The sequence below is a fragment of the Taeniopygia guttata genome, chromosome 1A (assembly GCF_048771995.1).
Source record: "Taeniopygia guttata chromosome 1A, bTaeGut7.mat, whole genome shotgun sequence".
NCBI lineage: Eukaryota > Metazoa > Chordata > Aves > Passeriformes > Estrildidae > Taeniopygia > Taeniopygia guttata.
Genome location: NC_133025.1, coordinates 65132561 through 65150561, shown reverse-complemented (window position 1 = coordinate 65150561; position 18001 = coordinate 65132561). Strand labels below are relative to the sequence as shown.

The 18001-nt window shown below is 42.0% G+C and overlaps 1 protein-coding gene and 1 long non-coding RNA gene across 2 annotated transcripts; one reads left to right on the top strand and one right to left on the bottom strand.

Moving 5' to 3' along the window:
- Positions 1-3223: 3223 nt before the first annotated feature.
- On the bottom strand, positions 3224-9598 carry FGF23 (fibroblast growth factor 23). Its single transcript, XM_002190484.5, has 3 exons — positions 9370-9598; positions 6990-7093; positions 3224-6418 (listed from the first exon to the last, which is right to left on the bottom strand). Exons 1-3 carry the CDS (start codon positions 9596-9598, stop codon positions 5981-5983), a joined length of 771 nt encoding a protein of 256 aa, XP_002190520.5. The 3' UTR covers positions 3224-5980.
- A 237-nt stretch (positions 9599-9835) lies between these two features.
- On the top strand, positions 9836-15149 carry LOC140682250 (uncharacterized). The gene is made up of 2 exons (XR_012053704.1): positions 9836-12282; positions 13037-15149. It is a non-coding gene; the product is annotated as an uncharacterized lncRNA (long non-coding RNA).
- Positions 15150-18001: the final 2852 nt, after the last annotated feature.

Sequence of the window (18001 nt, the reverse complement as noted above, 5' to 3'; positions counted from 1 at the left end):
TGGAGATGTGACACATTTTTCTCCCTAAGTCTATAATTTCATCAAATATTTCAAAACACACTTGTGATTGGGGTGCTTCTCATTTTAAAAAGTTTCTTTATCTTTTTTGCCTGCTCTCAAGCAGGTAACTAATATTTTGTTCTTGTTGATGATGCCATAACTTAGGAGAACATCTGCTATGTTAAGTGCTTTGCCACTGCTTGGGTCTCACACTACTCCCAGAGGGGTTTTTGACTCTTCATCTATAATAATTTTACCTTCTTTTTTTTGTATTTATAGGTTGTTAAAATTTAAATCCAGCCTAAGAAACTTGTGTGATTGTTTTCTTTAACTTAGCGTTAACAAATTCTTTCCTCTTGTAAGTCTCACATGGGGCAAGTAGATGGTACCTTGGTGCCTAACAAGGAAAAATACCAAAGGGTGAAACCACTCAGGTTTTCTGAACAGCTCCTATCTTAATGAAGTCACATTTTTCACTGAAAATGCATCAGAATCTCCCAATTCACACTTTGTAAAACACATTAAAATGCTGCAAACACATCTGCCAGTGGCCAAGGGAGTGCAAGCAGTCAAGAGTGTCCTACAAGTTGCCCAAATGTGCTTTTTCCCTCAGTATGTGCTGTTGACATTGCTGGAGACAGGATACCAGCATAGGTGGGCTTATAGCCTGTCCTAAAATAGTTGTATTTGTTATTTCTCCTTTGTTATGTCACATGTCAGGTTCTCCCTGCATTTAAAAGTCACTCATTTTGGAAGCTTCTGAAGCTAATTCTAAAAGCTGTTTTCTTTAGGAATGTGTATAATACTCCTCTTTTTAAGTTTTTACATCAACACTGAGACTAAATTTTTTTTGGTCAAGTGACTCTCGTGCATGTGTACAGTAAATCTGTACAGTTCATTGGGATCATGGGAAAGGAGAGCTGCAGTAATAGATGGGTCTGTTAGGAATAGTAACAGAACACAAATATTTGAGGGACTACTGAGTAGTGCCAATGGATGCTCCATCTCCTCACAGGTCTGCCTCTCATCTATGGTGAGCAGCTATCAGGCAGAGAGCTCTGGTAGTACCACAGTTTCCTTCCTCTAAAGCAAATATATTTTCTCTATTCCCACAGTTCTCTGTTGAAGACTGTTGTCCAGACATAGCCCTGCCTTTGCAAAAAGTGCAGGTTTTTCCCTTTTTTTTTTTTTTTTTTTTTTTTTTTAATTTAGAACATAATTTAAATAGATGCTTTCTCTAGCCAAGCTTTTGGCTGCCTCAGATCCACAACCCACATGCCTGGACTTAAAATATGTCAGATTTCCCCCAGATGTGTCCTGCTTTTGAGGGCTTTGGCCACGAGCTGGAGGTTTTTGGATCTTGGTCATCCCAGGCAAATGGCAGCTGTATGGCACAAATGAACTGCACAGTGATTTGTGAGCTGCTTCTCTGGTATCCATGGATATGGCAGAGCCACTGTGGGGCATGTGTGTGTGTGTGTGGTGACTCCAGTGCCATTCAGGAGGGTCTCATGTGACAGACAGCTCTGCTGTAACCTGCAAACAACTCTGGGATTCCTGGGGTGCAGGGACCCCGTGTGGCACTGCGTTACTTACCTGAGTGCCAGAGTCTGGCAGGAGGGTTCCGAGGGCACAGAGGGGTAAGGCACAGGAGGATTCTGGGACAAAATGCAGGAATCTTGAGCAGGCTGTTACTGATCACCAAAGGAATGCTCCTGAGGTCCAGGCAGAACTCCTTTGAGTGTAATATTCTTTCCTTCTGATGCCCAATAGAGTCATCCAGCCATAGCTGAATGGGAGCAGGGTGGCGCAGGACACTTGACTGTAATAAGTCCTGAATGTGTTTTGGAACAGCTAGCCATTGAAAAGTGAATTTACTGAATTTAAAAACTGAGGTGAAAAAAGGAGTTTTGATTTCAGAGGGCAGGAGTCAGAAATTTAGTTTTAGAATAGTGAAATATCCTGAGTTGGAAGGGACCCACAAGAATTATTGAGTCCATCTCCTGGCCCTGCATGGAACAGTCCCAAGAATCACACAACTTAATTCTACTTCTCCAAAGAAATTTAAATAATGGCTAATGCAGCAAATTTTGGAGGAGAAAGTAATTACAGACAAGAGAGGTAGATGAAACCTGGAATCTGATTAAATGAGTTTTTACCATAAGTAGTTCACAGTCAAATAAATGGGTGGTTCTTTGATGAAATAACTAATGTATAGGCAAGGAAAAAATGAAATACGATCTAGGTGAATCTTAATTGAATGGTTAATGGCACAATGGAAACCATCAGCTCAGCTGGAAAAGATAAATGTTGCTCAGGAGAAAAAACATGGTGAGGAAGGTATGCAAGGAATTAGTGGGCATGCTAGTAGTAATGTCCAAGGTCAGGCACTGAGCTGGAGTAAAGCTGCTTTTTAAGAATTTTGGGGGCAATTTTTTTTTTTGTAATGACTGAGTAAAAATACAGAAATGTGGAGATATTAGTGAGAAGGCATCATCAGTAACTATGTGAGGCAGAATAGCTTGCAGAGGAGGAAATGATGAACTTCCAATATTGCAACTGCTTGAGTCTTCACAGAATGGGTCAGGCTGGACCCTGACAGTGGCTCATGTAGTGCTGCCTCCCTGCTCCATCAGGGCCATGCCAGAGCATAGGGCACAGGATTGTGTTTAGAGAGCTCTGGAATATCCCCTGTGAGGAGACTCCACAGCCTCTCTGGACTCGGTCACTGCCCAGGACAGAGGTTGTTCCTCCTGCCCAGGTGGAACCTCCTGGGCTCAGTCCCTGCCCGTGGCTCTGGTGCCATTGCTGGGCCCCCAGAGCAGAGCCTGGGCCCTGCTCGGAGCCCTCCCTGCAGAGGCTTTTAATTTACCAAGTCAAGTATCTTTTATCCCAAGATCTTTGAGCCAGGATCATAAATAATTCCCAGCAGGACTGAACTGACAGACCTGTGGTTTCCCATTGCTTGTAAAAGACATTTCCCAATAGAGGTTAAATCCCTTCGTGTTCAGTCTAGACCTACTAAGACACTGTTTTTCTCATCATCTTCACAGAACTTTTATATTTAAGGTGCATGAAACACTTAGGAAGCTGAAATGTGTGAGGCTGGAAGTCACAGGGGACAGCAGCACACAAACATTTTCAGACACTGGTGCTACCATGTATTTGTTCACTCAAGTACTTCTGGAAGGAGGAGCTTGAACAGACAATGCAGAATCCACCGTTTGAAGGTAATGGAAAAGTTTATTGGTACTTTTGTAAAAGGAAATAATCTCTATAATACATAATTATAAATATTTATAAATATTCTGCAGGATTTAAATAAATAAATAAATACTGTGACATAAATAAGTAATGTTTTCTTACTAGCTGGTGATTGCCAGCATCTCCACTGAAGAATAAATTCTTTTAAGTTTTGATACAGTTGCCTATAGTTACAAATATGGTTGTTTGATGGAAAATCCACCATGTATTCAGTCTTAGCTTACTTATCCCCTGGCTACTGATAGAGTGAGCAATCCTTCTGACTCTGTTCTAGTGTAGGAATTTAGAGATGGTCTATGGATTTAACCCCACCAATACTTCCATCAAAATTTAATGTGGACAGAGCTTTTAATGGTTCCAGTTATTGTAGGGCAGCTGCCTTAGAGTCCTAGAGAGGAGCTCTGTGGAGCTTCCAGCAATTAATGCAAAATACAAACTTTGTTGGTGTACTTGAAGTCCAGAGCTCTCAAGGAGCAAAAGCCAAGAATAAAAGTATAGGAATTTGGTAAGGAGATCAAACTAGAACATAAATAAGATCACACCTCTCCACTGTATAGAAAGCAAGTTTAAAAGTCATGCTGTATTTTGAATAAGTAAGCAAAAGCACAACTGTCTGCCTGCCTGCAATTCCCTTAATTCCTTAGAATCACTCTTTTTCTTCAGAAATTAATTAAAAAAAACCCACGATAACTTTAGAAAAACAAATTGCAAGAGATGGAACTCTTAGACTAATCCTGGTCATTTGGCTTGTCCTGTTCTCCTAAGTATTTATATTAATTAGGAATATCTCCATCTAGGAAAACTATTCTAAGAGCAGAATCAGGGACCTATGACTTTTCCAACATAATGAGTTTGATGTGGTAGAGAAAGAGACATCGTGTATATATACAAATATGGGGGGAAAAAGAGATTATTTTAAAAGCTGTCAGCAGTCCTGCTGCTGTGCTAAATCCAGAAAAAATTAAATGAAAGCAAGAAGCACAGGGGGTTATTATTTTGATTTTGCTGCACTGGTGTAACTCCAGTGGTTTTAGTGAACTGCTTCATGAAAGAAAAAAAGAACAGCATCCAACCTAATGTTTTTTTGTATGTTGCTGTGAGCACACTGAGGAGCAGTGTACCACTTCAAATTGTTGTCAGGCTTATAAATACTCTAAATAATCAGAGCAGATGAATCTGTGTTTTGACATGCAAAAAACCCCCACAAAATAAAAACCTCAAATCTCTGCTACACTGGATTTTGTGCTGCTCAGTACCTTGCACCTGATTTCTGCAGAGTTCATCAAGAATAGCTTTTTCAAAGTGAACTTACCCAAAGCATAAACCAAACTAGGGAAAAGGTGTTGTCACCATTAGAGATCTCCTGATTAATAGTAATTTCACTCTTATAAGTTTAAAGCATCTGATACCTGCTCAGAGCTGAATACAAACATGGATGCTAACTGGACATTCCTTTTCTGAATGCAAACCTAATTTTCACTCATTAGATGAGAGTCTTCATTATAGTCTAAATATGAATCCTTTGATCCTTATAAAACATATTTTTTTTATTTTTCCCCTGTAGAGTTCAGTATTATGTAAAACAAACTGTCCTGTTTAACACATACTGATTATTATTAATCCTGGTACTTCTCTCTGAGTTGGAAAAATGAAAAACTAATGATCTTTATTTCCATATTGGGATTCTAGAATTTAGAAAATGTGGAACTGTGATAGAGAACAATTGAGAGAGAGTGAGACTCTTCTCTTTTTTTTCAAAACCTCAGCTTGGATTCAGTGTCAGAATTTGCTCTTTTTCCACAGGACCCTTTAATCCTGTCCTGTTGTCCTGTCAGTTCCTCCAGTTTTCCGTATGTGCTGCTCCTATAACAGCAGAGTGCCTTTTTTTGACTCATATGGGTCAAGAGAGAATGAAGCTCCAACTTAAAAGCTAAAAACAAAGAATCACAGGTTGGAAAGGACCTCAAGGCTCATCCACTCTACCCCTCTGCCATGGGCAGAGACACCTTCCACTATCCCTGGTTGCTCAGAGCCCCATCCAACCTGGCCATGGACACTTCCAGGGATCCAGAGGCAGCCTCAGCTGTTCTGAGCACCCTGTGCCAGGGCCTCAGCACCCTCACAGGGAACAATGTCCTCCTGATACCCAATTTAAACCTACTCCTGTCAGGGTGAGGCCATTCCCCCTTGTCCTGTCTTTGCAGTTTCTAAGAGCTCCTCTCTAGCTTCCTTGTAGCCCCTTCAGATATTGGATATGTGACATGATAAATTTTTATATAATAAAATAACACACCACCTGGCAGTTTGTCTGCTGTGCTTGGACAGGATGGTGCTAGTAAGAGATTCCCTGTCTCTGCTGGAATATCGGATGCTCCAGGTCTCTACATCAGTAACATAACATCAGTTTCCCATTTCATACAAGAGATTCTTTTTTTTGTTTGTTTTCAGCATTGATGCAAACTTAAGGTGATTCAGACCTCAAAAGGTTTGGTTTGTGTTATTCTTTTCAAAAATGGATCTTCTTTCCATTAGAGCCTGGACTGGAAAAATCTAACTTGTACTTACAGACAACAGTTTAGTGAAAAAACAAGATTTGAAGCTAAGGAACTTCTCCCAATGTCTCCCACGTTTCTAAGAGCCACCTTGGCATTCAGGCTGAGTGTGACAGACAGTTCCTTTTGCCCTTGTCTTCACCTGGTGAGCGCAGGGGCCGCGGTTATCTCGTGATGTAGAAGCGGGGGCTTGGGTACCTCCTGGCCTCCATCATTGCATGGGGATCATCGGGGTTCACCACGTCGTTCTGGTTGATCCTCATGGGCTCCCTGGGCATGTGGGGAAAGTCTGCTGGCTGCTGCTGCAGGGAGCCAAACACTGGGGTCTTCCTCTGCGGGACCAGGATCTGGTGAGGATCTACGGGATCAACATCTGCACTCCTGGTGTGCCTGTGGGGCTCGGGGGTGTTGAATCGGAACAGAGGGATCTCATTCTTCCTGGACAGAAACTGGGAGTATGGTGGTGGATTCATACCAGGGGAGAAGACTTGTTTAACTCTGCCTAAGCTCACCAAGAAGTGGTGTTTGGGGGATTGGTACACATCGTACCCATTTTCCAGCGTCCTGTGGTTGAACATGCAGTCCTCTTGGCTGAAGTAATGCTGATGGAAAAAAATAGGACACTTGTGAGCAGAGGAGTCTGGTGAATTGCAAACACTGGTTAAAGAGGGAAAGAGGGGTGAGATCTTGCAGCAGGTGTTTTTCTAATCTCCCAGGTCCGTGTCTGATCCAAGTGTAGATCAGAGTTGCAAGTCCATGCTTTCAGCAAAGGAATTTTAATGCTAAACCCTGTTTTCTCCCAGAGGGTCCCCACCCATGGCTCTGTGCTACAGATTGGTACCTCACTGGATCTCATTTCTGTAATATGGAAAAGCAGGGGGGTTTGCTGTTGTTTTTGTTGTGGGTTTTTATGTTTGGTTGGTCGGTTTTGTGGTCTTGTTTTGCTTTTCTTTTTGTGCTCATTAACCCAGGCAGGACCTCAGATGATTTTTGTCAGCTCTACTACTTAATACAATCAAAGGAGAGAGTAAAATTTGACCTAAGTGTCAGATCTTCTTTAACACTTCCCCCTCCACCTGCAGCTACCCAGGATTGTCCAGGCTGGGGAAATGGGCACCACAGCAGCAGAATGCACTGGTCATTGAGCCTCAAGACTTGGGAAAGGTCACTCACCGAGCCAAATATATTTCCTTTCATGTCCATACACAGGTAGCGTCCACTCTTCACACCTGTGATTATTACTGAGCCAGCACCCTCAGACTTGATCATTAGGGCACCTATTGAGAACAACAAAAACATCAAATCCATTTCAACATTGCATTTACAGATCCACAGATTCTCTGACTAGAAATGACCTCTGGGAATTCAAACCAACCTCCCACATGACCTGGGACTGTTGCCCATCCTAAATCAGGTTTGCTGTGACTTTGAAAAGCTCCCAGGATGGAGGGCACCTCTCTGGGTGCCCTGTTCCAATGTGGCACTAACCTCCTAAAGACAACTTTTTTTCCCTCTGAAGTCCCAAATCGTGGTATGAGAACATTGCCCTCAGTTCTGCCATTGCCCACATCCAGGGGCAGTTTGTCCCCCTCATCTTTGTGACTGCCCTGGTGGTATCTTTTCAGTGGTGCTCAGCAGTGGCACCAGAGGAATGGGCAGGAACTGATACTCAGGTGGAAGTTACACCTGGACAGGAGGCAGAACTTCTGTCCTGTGTAGTGGCTGAGCCCTGAACAGATTGTCTGGAGAGGGTGTGGAGTCTCCTCCACACCTGGGGATATTCTAGAAGCATGTGGACACAATCCTGTGCCCTGTGCTCTGGCATGGCTCTGCTGGAGCAGAGACGTGGGACCAGGTGACCCACTGTGGTGCCTTTCACCCTCAACCAGTCTGTGATTCTGTCATTACATTGCCCTTAACATCCTTTTTTGCTGGACTAAAACCACAACAGATCATGATCAAGGCCCCCTGAAAACCCTGTGCCAGACCAGCCCCATCTTCTACTCATGCAGCATGAACTGGGGTTGCTGTAGTGCTCCAAGAGCAATGTTACTGGTGCCAGGTAAAGTGGGAATAACAACTTTGCTTGATCTGCTCCTTGCATTTGACTCAGTGCCTGTTGCCTTGTCCCACCCAGGAGATTGCACTCAGGCCATGCCACCCTGCTTCAGAACTTGGCATTTCTCATTGTCTGGTGGCTCAGTGGCAGCAAATCAGTCACCCTCCCTCTCAATACCCCTTTTGTTGTCTGATTTCCTTCTTTCCTGCTCCACCATTCTGAATCCTGCTATGCTTGTTTCATGGCATATATGGGAAAATGTGATATTTTGCTGTCTGTTGTTCTCTAAAATCCCACACTGGTTCTTGACCAACATACCTAAAATGAGTTGTATAAAATCTTTTAATATGTAGGAAGAATAACAAGACAATGCCAGCATTTCTGTGAGTGTTTCATTATCAATTCCTTAAAAAAATAGCAGAATGTGATCCTTTTTCCTCATCAATTAAATTATAACTTTAAAAAACATTCTTATTTACTTATGTAAAAGCTTCATTACTTAGGCTTAGATTTTTAACTGAGTGTATAAAATAAATGTAATCCTAATACTAATGATAATAACAACAAGAAGATTTTTACAACTTAGACTTTAAATGAGTGTATAAAATAGATGTAATAATAATAGTAATTATAATAATAATAACAAGAAGCTGATTTTATAATGCATAGCTACTTGTGATTTGAATGCTGCTAAGAGATAAGTATTTTTGAAATGATATAAAAGTACCCTAAGTCTTAAACCCCTCCTACATTTGTCTACTAACTAAAGAGTTTGGGCCAAGCATTTAGCAAAGGAAGAAGAATAAACTATTCTCTGTTGAAATAGAATAATAAAATATATAATAAAATAAACTGTGAAGACACAATTTGAGAACCTTTTAGTGATACTAGGGCATAGTTTCTTCTCATGAACCCCAAAGGCTTAACCCTTCTTTTATGCCAGTCTGGTCTTTCATAGTTTCCCCCTTTTTAATTGATCTTTGCATGCCTGTGTTCTTTGCACATTGAAACTTAACTTTTTAATAGTTTTCATCCCTCCACTCCAAAATACAGATTTTATGGATGCCATCAGTTTTCCAGCACTGCTCTGGTGAGTTCCCTCAGTGCAATTCCTTTGGTATCACCATCAGTGGGAAGTAGCTATTTGGAGCATATCATTACCAACCTCTAATAGGAACTTCCACCAGAAACTGGGGGTAAAATCATGAAGTGAAGGATAATTCAGGTGGTCTTTCCTTGCAGGATATTATAAGAACCATAGGACTTTAGTTATCCTAGGTAAGGAATGAAAATCCCTATCCACTCAATTTCTTTGGAGCGATTTTATTTGTTAAACAAAAGGAGAATTATAATGATGTATATTTTCCATCCCATGGCTGTGCTCCTCTGCCTGCCTGCCTAATGAGAAGAAGGGATTTTCTATAGGTGGTGAGGAAGTAAAAAATCTCATTGTCCCTCCCCTGCTCCCATGGAGGTCTGTAGGAAGCCACTTACTGTAGATGGTTTGGTGAGGAGCGCCATCGATGTAGCCATCAGCGTTGATCTGGAGGTGGAAGCTGCTCCTCTCGGTGTCGGTGTAGAGGTGCATCAGGCGATCTCCATTGCCCCAGCTGGGACTCAGCAGTGGAGAGGAGTTGGGAAAGGCAAGGGAAGCCTTTAGACTGCAGAGCAGCAGGAGCAGGGAGCTGCAGGGAATGCCCTGGAGAGTGGCTCTCCACTCCATGGTGGGTCAGCGTCTGCTCCTCACCTCCCCTCGTGCCTGGAGTTTGAATGCTCCGACAGGATCCCTTCTTCTCTGCAGAGGCTTATAAAGGACAGCAACATGACATCACACAGGAAAACCGTCTCCACATCCTTGATTTTTGGCAAAGCAACATTTTAAGTGTCCCGAAACCTCAAGGGAAGGATCTCTGGCTAAGGTGTGTGGGGGAAAAATGTAAGGTTTCTAAAGACAGCTCACGAAAGCTAATCATATGTTCAAATGTTATCTACAACCCTGTGACATCTGAAAGCTTCCCACGCCTCTACTGTTGGATCCAGGAAGGGCAATCCACTGCACTTGAACTGAAGGGAATGACCCTTCGGACCTGAATTATCTTTCTTTTTTGCCAGATGTGTTTATTCAGACTTCCACCTTCCCTCACCGTTTCCAAGCTGCATTCTGATTTAGTGGAAACATCAAATACAGCTAAAATTTTGTTGCAAATGTACCAAAAGTTAATATTAAGTTGTCCTGAGCCTGATTCCCCCTTCATTATGGTCCAAGTTCCAGACCAAGCCTGTTGGGCTGATATTTGTGTCACTTGATTCAAGTGAAGGGAACTTGATATGAGCAGAGCCTACTTCAAGTCCCTTTTATTTCTTCTTTTTCCTTCTGAATCACATAAATAATCTAAAGTTGGCCAAAATCAGCTGAAAATAATGTGTAAAATACTTAAAAGCTGGATGTTTGCTCCTGCACTGCACATCTGGCTGGCAGTTTGTAAAAAAATGTTCCAAGATCCAAGACCTGCTTCTCAGGTGTCCTGCCAATGTTGTGCGTCTTTACAAACAAATTTTCTGATTTAAAAAAGAGATTGTTCTATTTATTGCATGAAAATGCTGTACTAATGGGACACTGGATATGGGTGAATCAATTATAGGAATGACAGGTTCCAAAACTGGTCTGTGTTAAAGTTCCTTTCCAAATTTAATATAAACTTGACAGAAGTACCAAACAATAAATGAATATTTCTTTAATGAAACCTGAAGATTTTAACTGTAGCAGTCTTAGGTTCAGTTTTAGTCTCTAGCTGGACATAGCATGAAAAATTCTTAGTTTCATTAACAAGCTGTGGAGCTGTATCATCAGCATATAATGGATTGATAACATTAATGGATTGATATAGCTGTAACCCCTGCAAAACTGGATCTAAATTTGGTTTTTTTTATTGTTTAAAATTAGCAAAACCCTGCCAATTCTGCTGCCACACCTGTGTAAATCCAGAGACTTGCGTCAGAGTCTATTCACCTTGTGTAAATGACAGCACTTTTTAGCCAAAGTGTATAAGGGTCAGATCTTAAACTGAGCAGGCTGACAAAGATGGTTGCCCTGAAAGACAATCCAGGCCTCAGATGTTTTACTAGTTATAACATCTAAAATGCTTTAAATTAAAAGGTAGCTTAGAAGGAAAGGAGAGTTACTTTTAAATTAAATATCTCTATTTACTGTTGAAATTATCCACCCATATTTTTCACTCTGGTCTTAGAAGAAATGTTTGGGTTTTTTGATTGATTGGTTGGTTGGTTGGTTGGTTGGTTGGTTGGTTGGTTGGTTATTCTAGTTTTTTTCTTTGCCCCTTTGATTAGACTCATGTGGAAATGTGGATATTGATCCCTCAGTTGCAGAAGTGTCTCACAGAGGCACTGTACCCTCTTGGAATATTCTGTCATTCTTTTGGGACTTTAATTTTCCTGTTTTGATGTTTCATATTCACCATGACATTTTGCTGTGCTTGCCAGCATGCACTGATCTGATCTTTCTCCAGTGCCTTGGTGGCACAGAAAACATTCTCAGATATCTGAAAAATTTATTGAACCTCATTTAAGCACATGCCAGTTGTGATCATCTGTTTCTTATTTTATAATAATCAGACAAGCAAAGGTTACTTTTACAAGCTTAAATTGTTTAGCATTTTCTAAAGTTTCCCACAGCATCAGGAAAACTCCAGACTTTACTAAGTTCTGTTTAATCTGGTGGGCTAAAGTGAATTTATTAAGTCCCTTCTTGTGAGAATGATAATACAAATTCTGCTTTTTCATAGACTTTATTGCTTTAAACCTATAAATGCCCACTACATGTGGTTTGTTGTGAGTTTTGGGGTTTTTTTACAGTCCATGTCTTTTTTATTTTAGGCTGATCTATTTATTCCTTCTGTGGCTATTTCACTTATCCTCTACCCATTCAGCTGTTGATGGGGTAGCCAGGTGTATGAAAGCTGCTTTACTCCTTCAGCCAAGTCTGTTATAGTAGAAGTGCTGACAGCCTTTCTTGTCTTGCATGTTATTGCATCAGCAATAACAATATTTATGCAACATTTACCACAGGAGTTGGTATTGATTTTTCCTATTTCTACATTGCTCTGTGTCTTGAACTGCGGTAGCTTTTCTTAGTTCTCAGCTAAGAAATTGCTGATAATTAACAGAAATTGCTTGTTGTAGGGAGAAATAAAAGGGAAAAAAATGGGATTGAATTTAAAGATCACAACCATGTTACACTGCCACATTTTCCACTTCCCACTGCAGGGGTGCTACACTGCCAGTATCAGGTGCCACAGCGGTGCGGGGCCATCCTTAGATGTATCCTGGAAAGGGAGCTGGGACACAGCCTGGAGGAGATACCACCTGTTGTCAATGTCAGGAACCAAGGTAAAGGGAGGAAATCCTCACTCCAGAGCAAAAGATGAAAGAAGATGGATAAGACAGACCCCAGCTTTCAGGATTAAATTTATTTAGGATAATCATTAAGCAATCCGGTCTAAGGGGGAAATGTCCCTGCCCATAGCAGGGAGTTGAAACAAGATGATTTTTGTGGTCTCTTTCAATCCAGATCGTTCTGTGGTTCTTTGATTGTTGCTCCAGCCCTTAGTGGGTCTCACTCCCCTCCCTGCCATGTCTTTGTCCCAGGTCTACTCTTGCTGCCTCCTGCTCCTTGCTCCAGAAGCAGCTCAGCTCAGGTTTAGCCAGGTATTTTGGTCATTCATCTGGGCCAGGTGCCTCAGCTGGAACATGGATGACACTCAGGCCTCCCTGGTATCATCATTTAACTGCAAAAGGGTACACAGAAGGAACTGAGGGTCACAGGAGCAGATTGAGGTCTGACTTTCCCCCATTTTGACTGCTTTGAGTTTCAGCTTTAGGTCATTTTGCAGTCCAAACTTACCACCTCAACTCTGTAAAGCCCTCAGCAGCTAAATGTCATTCCTTGTGCTGCTTTCTTTTACTGCTTATCCCCTCAGTTCTGGAGAGAGCTCACAAGGCAAAGGCAAGCTCTTTTTACAACAGATTGAAGTTGCTACAAGTGACTTGCACTTATCTTTTGGAAGGGCTTTGTGGACCATCAGAAATCTGCGGGTTAAAAAAAAAAAAGTTCTCTACTCAATCTAATGGATTTACCTTCCAGGATTCTCCTATGAGTAAAACTACACGTCCCCTCACAGTGCTGGAGTTCCTTTCATCACGTAGGAGCACCTGTAGCACTCTTGCCTAATAAAGCATATTGACTTATACGTAAACAGGTGGGTGGCTTGCCCTTTTGCAGCATTCTGTGCCATCTGAGTGCCTGTGCTGGCCTCAGGAAGCCTCTTGCTCTCTGCTGCTCAGCTCACACAGGAGTTTGGGTTGACAGATTCAAAACTACCTCTGCTTTTAATAATTTCCTTTGCACTGCATCTCTTCAAAAGAGGTCACAGAAATCAGGAGCTTGTCCCTCTGCCTCCTTAAAATCACTGTTACAAGTGGCTCTGGGATGATCGCACCCCCAGTGCTGGAAGCACAAGGGTGGAGTGCCTCTCCAGCAGTTATTCTAGGAATACTGACGCACTGAGCCGAGGGAATGTACAGTGGATGCTCTCTGTGTATGTGTGTGTGTGCAGTTGTCTTTGCCACAGACTTCACCCGGTGTTGTTAAACACATCCTGAGTGACCTTATTTGGAGGCCCCATTCTTGTCACACTGCCCACGACTAAAGAAAACATCCTGGCTCGGCTCACCTACGTGAAAAAGATGAGGTAAGCACAGCCCACTGGGTTCGGGACCGCAGCATGTACCAGCAGTTTCTGCAGTGTGCCGGCTCTAATGAACTGAAATGAAGGGCCTCATTCCTCCTCCAGCTGAAATCCTTGGCACAGATCCCAGGCAAAGCAGAACCAGTCCCTAAAAGGTTTTGTTTTCTGAACAGAGAGTGTTTCTGTCATTTTAAGGGGTCTGAGTTTTCTTAGGTGTTGTGGGAGAGAGGATGGGTACAATTTGTGGTGAGAGCTGCTGATACCCTCAATTTCCAAAAAAAAAAAATCATAGAATCACAGAATGGCCTGTTTGGAAGGGATCTTAAAGATCATTTCATTCCAACTCCCTGCCATGGGCAGGGACACCTGCCATTATCCCAGGTTGCTCAGAGCCCCATCCAGTCTGGCCTTGGACACTGTCAGGGCTGGTGCAGCCACAGCTTCTCTGGAAAACCTGTGCCAGGGCCTCATCAACCTCACAGTGAACAATTTCTTCTTAATATTCCATCTAACCCTGCACTTCTGTCAGTGTGAAGCCATTCTCCCTTATCCTGCTGCTCTAGGCCCTTGTCAAGAGTCTCTCTCCATCTTTCCTGTAGCCTCCCCTCAGGTCTGGAAGGCTGAAAAATGTTCTAGTTTGGTGTTAAGGCTTGTAAGGCCTGAAGTTTGTCTGGATTCTGAAATTTGCCCTGTGCACACCCAGTCCTGCTGACCTGCCTGCCCAGGCACTGTGTCTTGTCTGAGAAAGTGTCACTTTTCTCCTGGTGTGCTTGCTTCCAGGTGCAAAGGAATCCTGGGGACGCAGATACACAGCCTCAACGAGAAAGTCACTTCAGTCATCCATCTCCTATTGTAATATGCTACAAGGTGCCTAAAAGCAGGCTGATGGTTTTATTTTGGGAAAACTCTTCGGTTTATGTAAAGTTTCCTATTTCCCAACAGTGCAATCTCAGCTTGGACTAGAAAGATCTGGGAGCGCCTTCTGATCTAAGTATTCCTAGGATTCAATGATGTCTGCCACTACATTCATTGACAGTTTCCAATAAGCCAGATGGATATTTTCCCCTCGATAGGCAGAAGACAAGGATCGATAATAAACTTTGTTGTAACCTAATTTTAAACTTACTCCAATCACTTGGTTTCGCATATCTCACTCAGATCTGTCTCCTTGAAGAAGAGATTTAAAAAGGCTTGGGTTAAAGAAATTAGGAATGGAAAATGAAAAGAAGGAGAGGGGAATGCAGTGAAACAAGAAGACAAAATATGCAGACGTCATCATCAGCCAAGGGCACTTTTACTGTGGGACAGTAATAACACAGCATGTGACTGATACAGTAAGAGCTGCCTCAGTGCAATTGCAGGTGTTGCTCTTTAGCTCTGGGACTCCTTTATTTGTGGAACCTCTTTGAAATGAAAACTTCATTGGAGAAATCTTTGCTCTCTCTAAATTTTAAGAATTTTTTTTTAACACAGAAGCCTAAATAATAAATGAAGACAGCCATGACTGAACATTGTCCTTGTATTCAGGGTTTCTAATGCAAGGAAAATAGAAAGATTTCCTAAGCAACTGCAAGACCAGTCTATGATTCTGGAGTCCTTTAAAGAAACATGGAGATCAAAGTTTGTAAGGGGCAGGGCAAGACAAGTAACAGTGGCTTCATTTTTTCAGCTAAACTCTGTTAGCTCATCTTTTCTTAGAAGCTGGGTTCTGTTTTCTGAGGTATTTCTGTGTCAGGGAGCACGTTGAGGAGGATTTATGACACTGAACAGAAATCTGGCAGAAATATGTCTTGAACTCTACCCCTGATTCAGGTTTTCCTTCACAAAATGTCTTTTCAGGTAGATGTGCAGCTACAATTTCTTTTTTTTTTTTTTTTAAAGTGTAAACATAATAGTCCTTCATGTTGCTTTCTCAGCCTGCAACATTGCTAGTGAGGAGGAACTTGAGTCATATTGTGCAAAGGTTCATCAGCTGCTGGGACACTGATCCTGCACCTGGGCCCTACTGATCTTTGGCCATTTTCACAGCTGTTACAAGCTGGTGCCATGCCAGGGCTGGTTGGGAAATGCATTCTCCTTCAAATAAGTCAATCAGGCTGTTTTAGTCATCTTTATTGAAGTTCTGGACTCTCATCAAACCTGCTCAGTTCTCCAAAAGCAGAGAGATTTCTTCACCAACAATTCTTTCAAAACTTAGAAATGCAACTTAATACTTTTTTTTTATTATTTAATCTTCTTTATTATTTTTTCCATTATGCCAGGTGAATTTTCTTACATGCCAGAGGCTGGTTAGCCCATCTGCCCACCTTGAACATGACTATGTCTCTTTGACACTGGTGTCACTTCTTGACCCTTTACTCCATTCCTCTCATAGTCTCCTCTTCTGGTGGAAGAATGGCAATGAATTCAAGGTACCACCTTCATGACCAGCTGATGACCATCTCAGCATGAACTGAGGTTGTGCAGAATGCAAACATACATAAGAAATATCATACACAAGAAATTACAATCATCCAGGTGGCCTGTGGACCTGCATATTGATTGTTATAGGGGTGTAGGAAAAATATCCCTTTGGAGATTAGCTTTTTATTTTAAAATCTGCAAGTTTCTCTTTAAAACGTGCAAACACATCTGCAGATTTGCTCAAGATTTACAGAAAGTTACACACAGACATGCCGCATATATATCCACTTTCCCACAGTTTCTATTTCTGTAGTCATTGCCTTTGCAAAATCATCATCATCATCATCGAATCATTGAGTGCTTTGGGTTGGAAGGGACCTCACAGCCCATCTCATTCCAACCCCCCTGCCATGGGCAGGGACGCCTTCCACTAGAAGGCTTGCTCAGAGCCACATCCAGCCTGGCCTTGGACACTGCCAGGGATGGGGCAGCCACAGCTTCTCTGGGCACCCTGTTCCAGGGCCTCAGCACTCTCACATGGAACAATTTCTTCCCAATATCAAATCTAAAGTTACTGTCTGTGACTTTTAAACCATTCCACCTGTGTTTTGACCCTGGGTTAAATGTAAACTGGCTTGTCCCTCTCTGGATCCCTGGGGTAGTTAAAGTTCTCCTGATCTCACTGAGTGACACCTATGCTGATTAGCATAATTCCCTTCTTGGGGTTTTTGCATCATTTTATTGCCTCTTCAATAAGCTGGAAGATTTGTGTTGGTCCAGTGAGTCCTAGGCTCGGGTCATAGGCAAAGTAACTCCAGGAAAAAAGCAAGGCTCCAGCCACCTGGAACGAGTCAGGATGGATTATTTTTCATAAAAAAAAAAAAAAAAGAAAAAAAAAAAAAAAAAAAAAAAAAGAAAAAAGGAAAGGAAGCTGTTCTCCAGTGTGCTCTGAAACAAATATAAACTATCTTGTTTTAGATATCATCTCTAATGATTTCTTGTTTGACGTAAGTTGGTGTCATCTCATTGTCCTTGGGGAAGCTATTCCAGAGCTGTCAGCTATGGTTTTATGCTTTTCATAAAAGCACACAATAAAATTGTGAGTTGTAAACAATTAATTGTGAGGGGAAAAAAATTAGATCTAATCAAGGCATTTTGGTCCACACCCCATGACAAGAAATAACCAACAATTATATGTGCTTATGAGATCCAGGATTCAATATGTTCAAACCTCATGATCCAAGGACACAGCTCGTTCAGCTCATCTGGACTTATTGGCCCCTTGGATTTTGGCCAAACACTTTTCAGCAGCGTATGGCTTCCAAAACAAACATGCTTTTGGACTGAGAGGGATGCAGAGCTTGGCTGGAGAGAAAAAAGAAATCTCTGCTTGTGGCTGCATACTTGGTTGTTTGTTTTTATAATTTTTTTCTCCAATGACAGCTGTTTCCTTAGCCAGTTCACTGCAATTCCGATTTGCATTAGATGTATTAAACCTAGAGAGTCCTGGTGTTTTGTCTTACCCTGAGTCTCCTCCTCATTTGTCCAGCAGCTGGCAGAGATTCTTACTTCCTACTTTAATCTTTGGTTCTGACAAGGAAACCAAATGTCCTCTGGGCTTCTTCAAGTCATTGTTATTCCAAACATGGAGCACAAGAGTTTGCAGTTGGACCATTTTTGAAGGAACAAAATCACCTGTAGTTAAATACTTGGGACCTAATTGTCTCCTCCATTGCTCAAATTGGTGCAGAGCAGGGTGGCTTCAGCAAATGCCAGAAGTAAAGCAAACAAAAAATACACCCCAAAGGACAAATGCAAAAGAGAAGGGGGTGCCTATGCCTCCCAGGACACCTGGACACTTCCCAAGCAAGAAGTCTGAATTACAGTGTATCAATGCATACTCTGGTTCTAGAGGGGAATAAAAACTAGGTTTGTATGAGGAGTTAACACAGCATTTC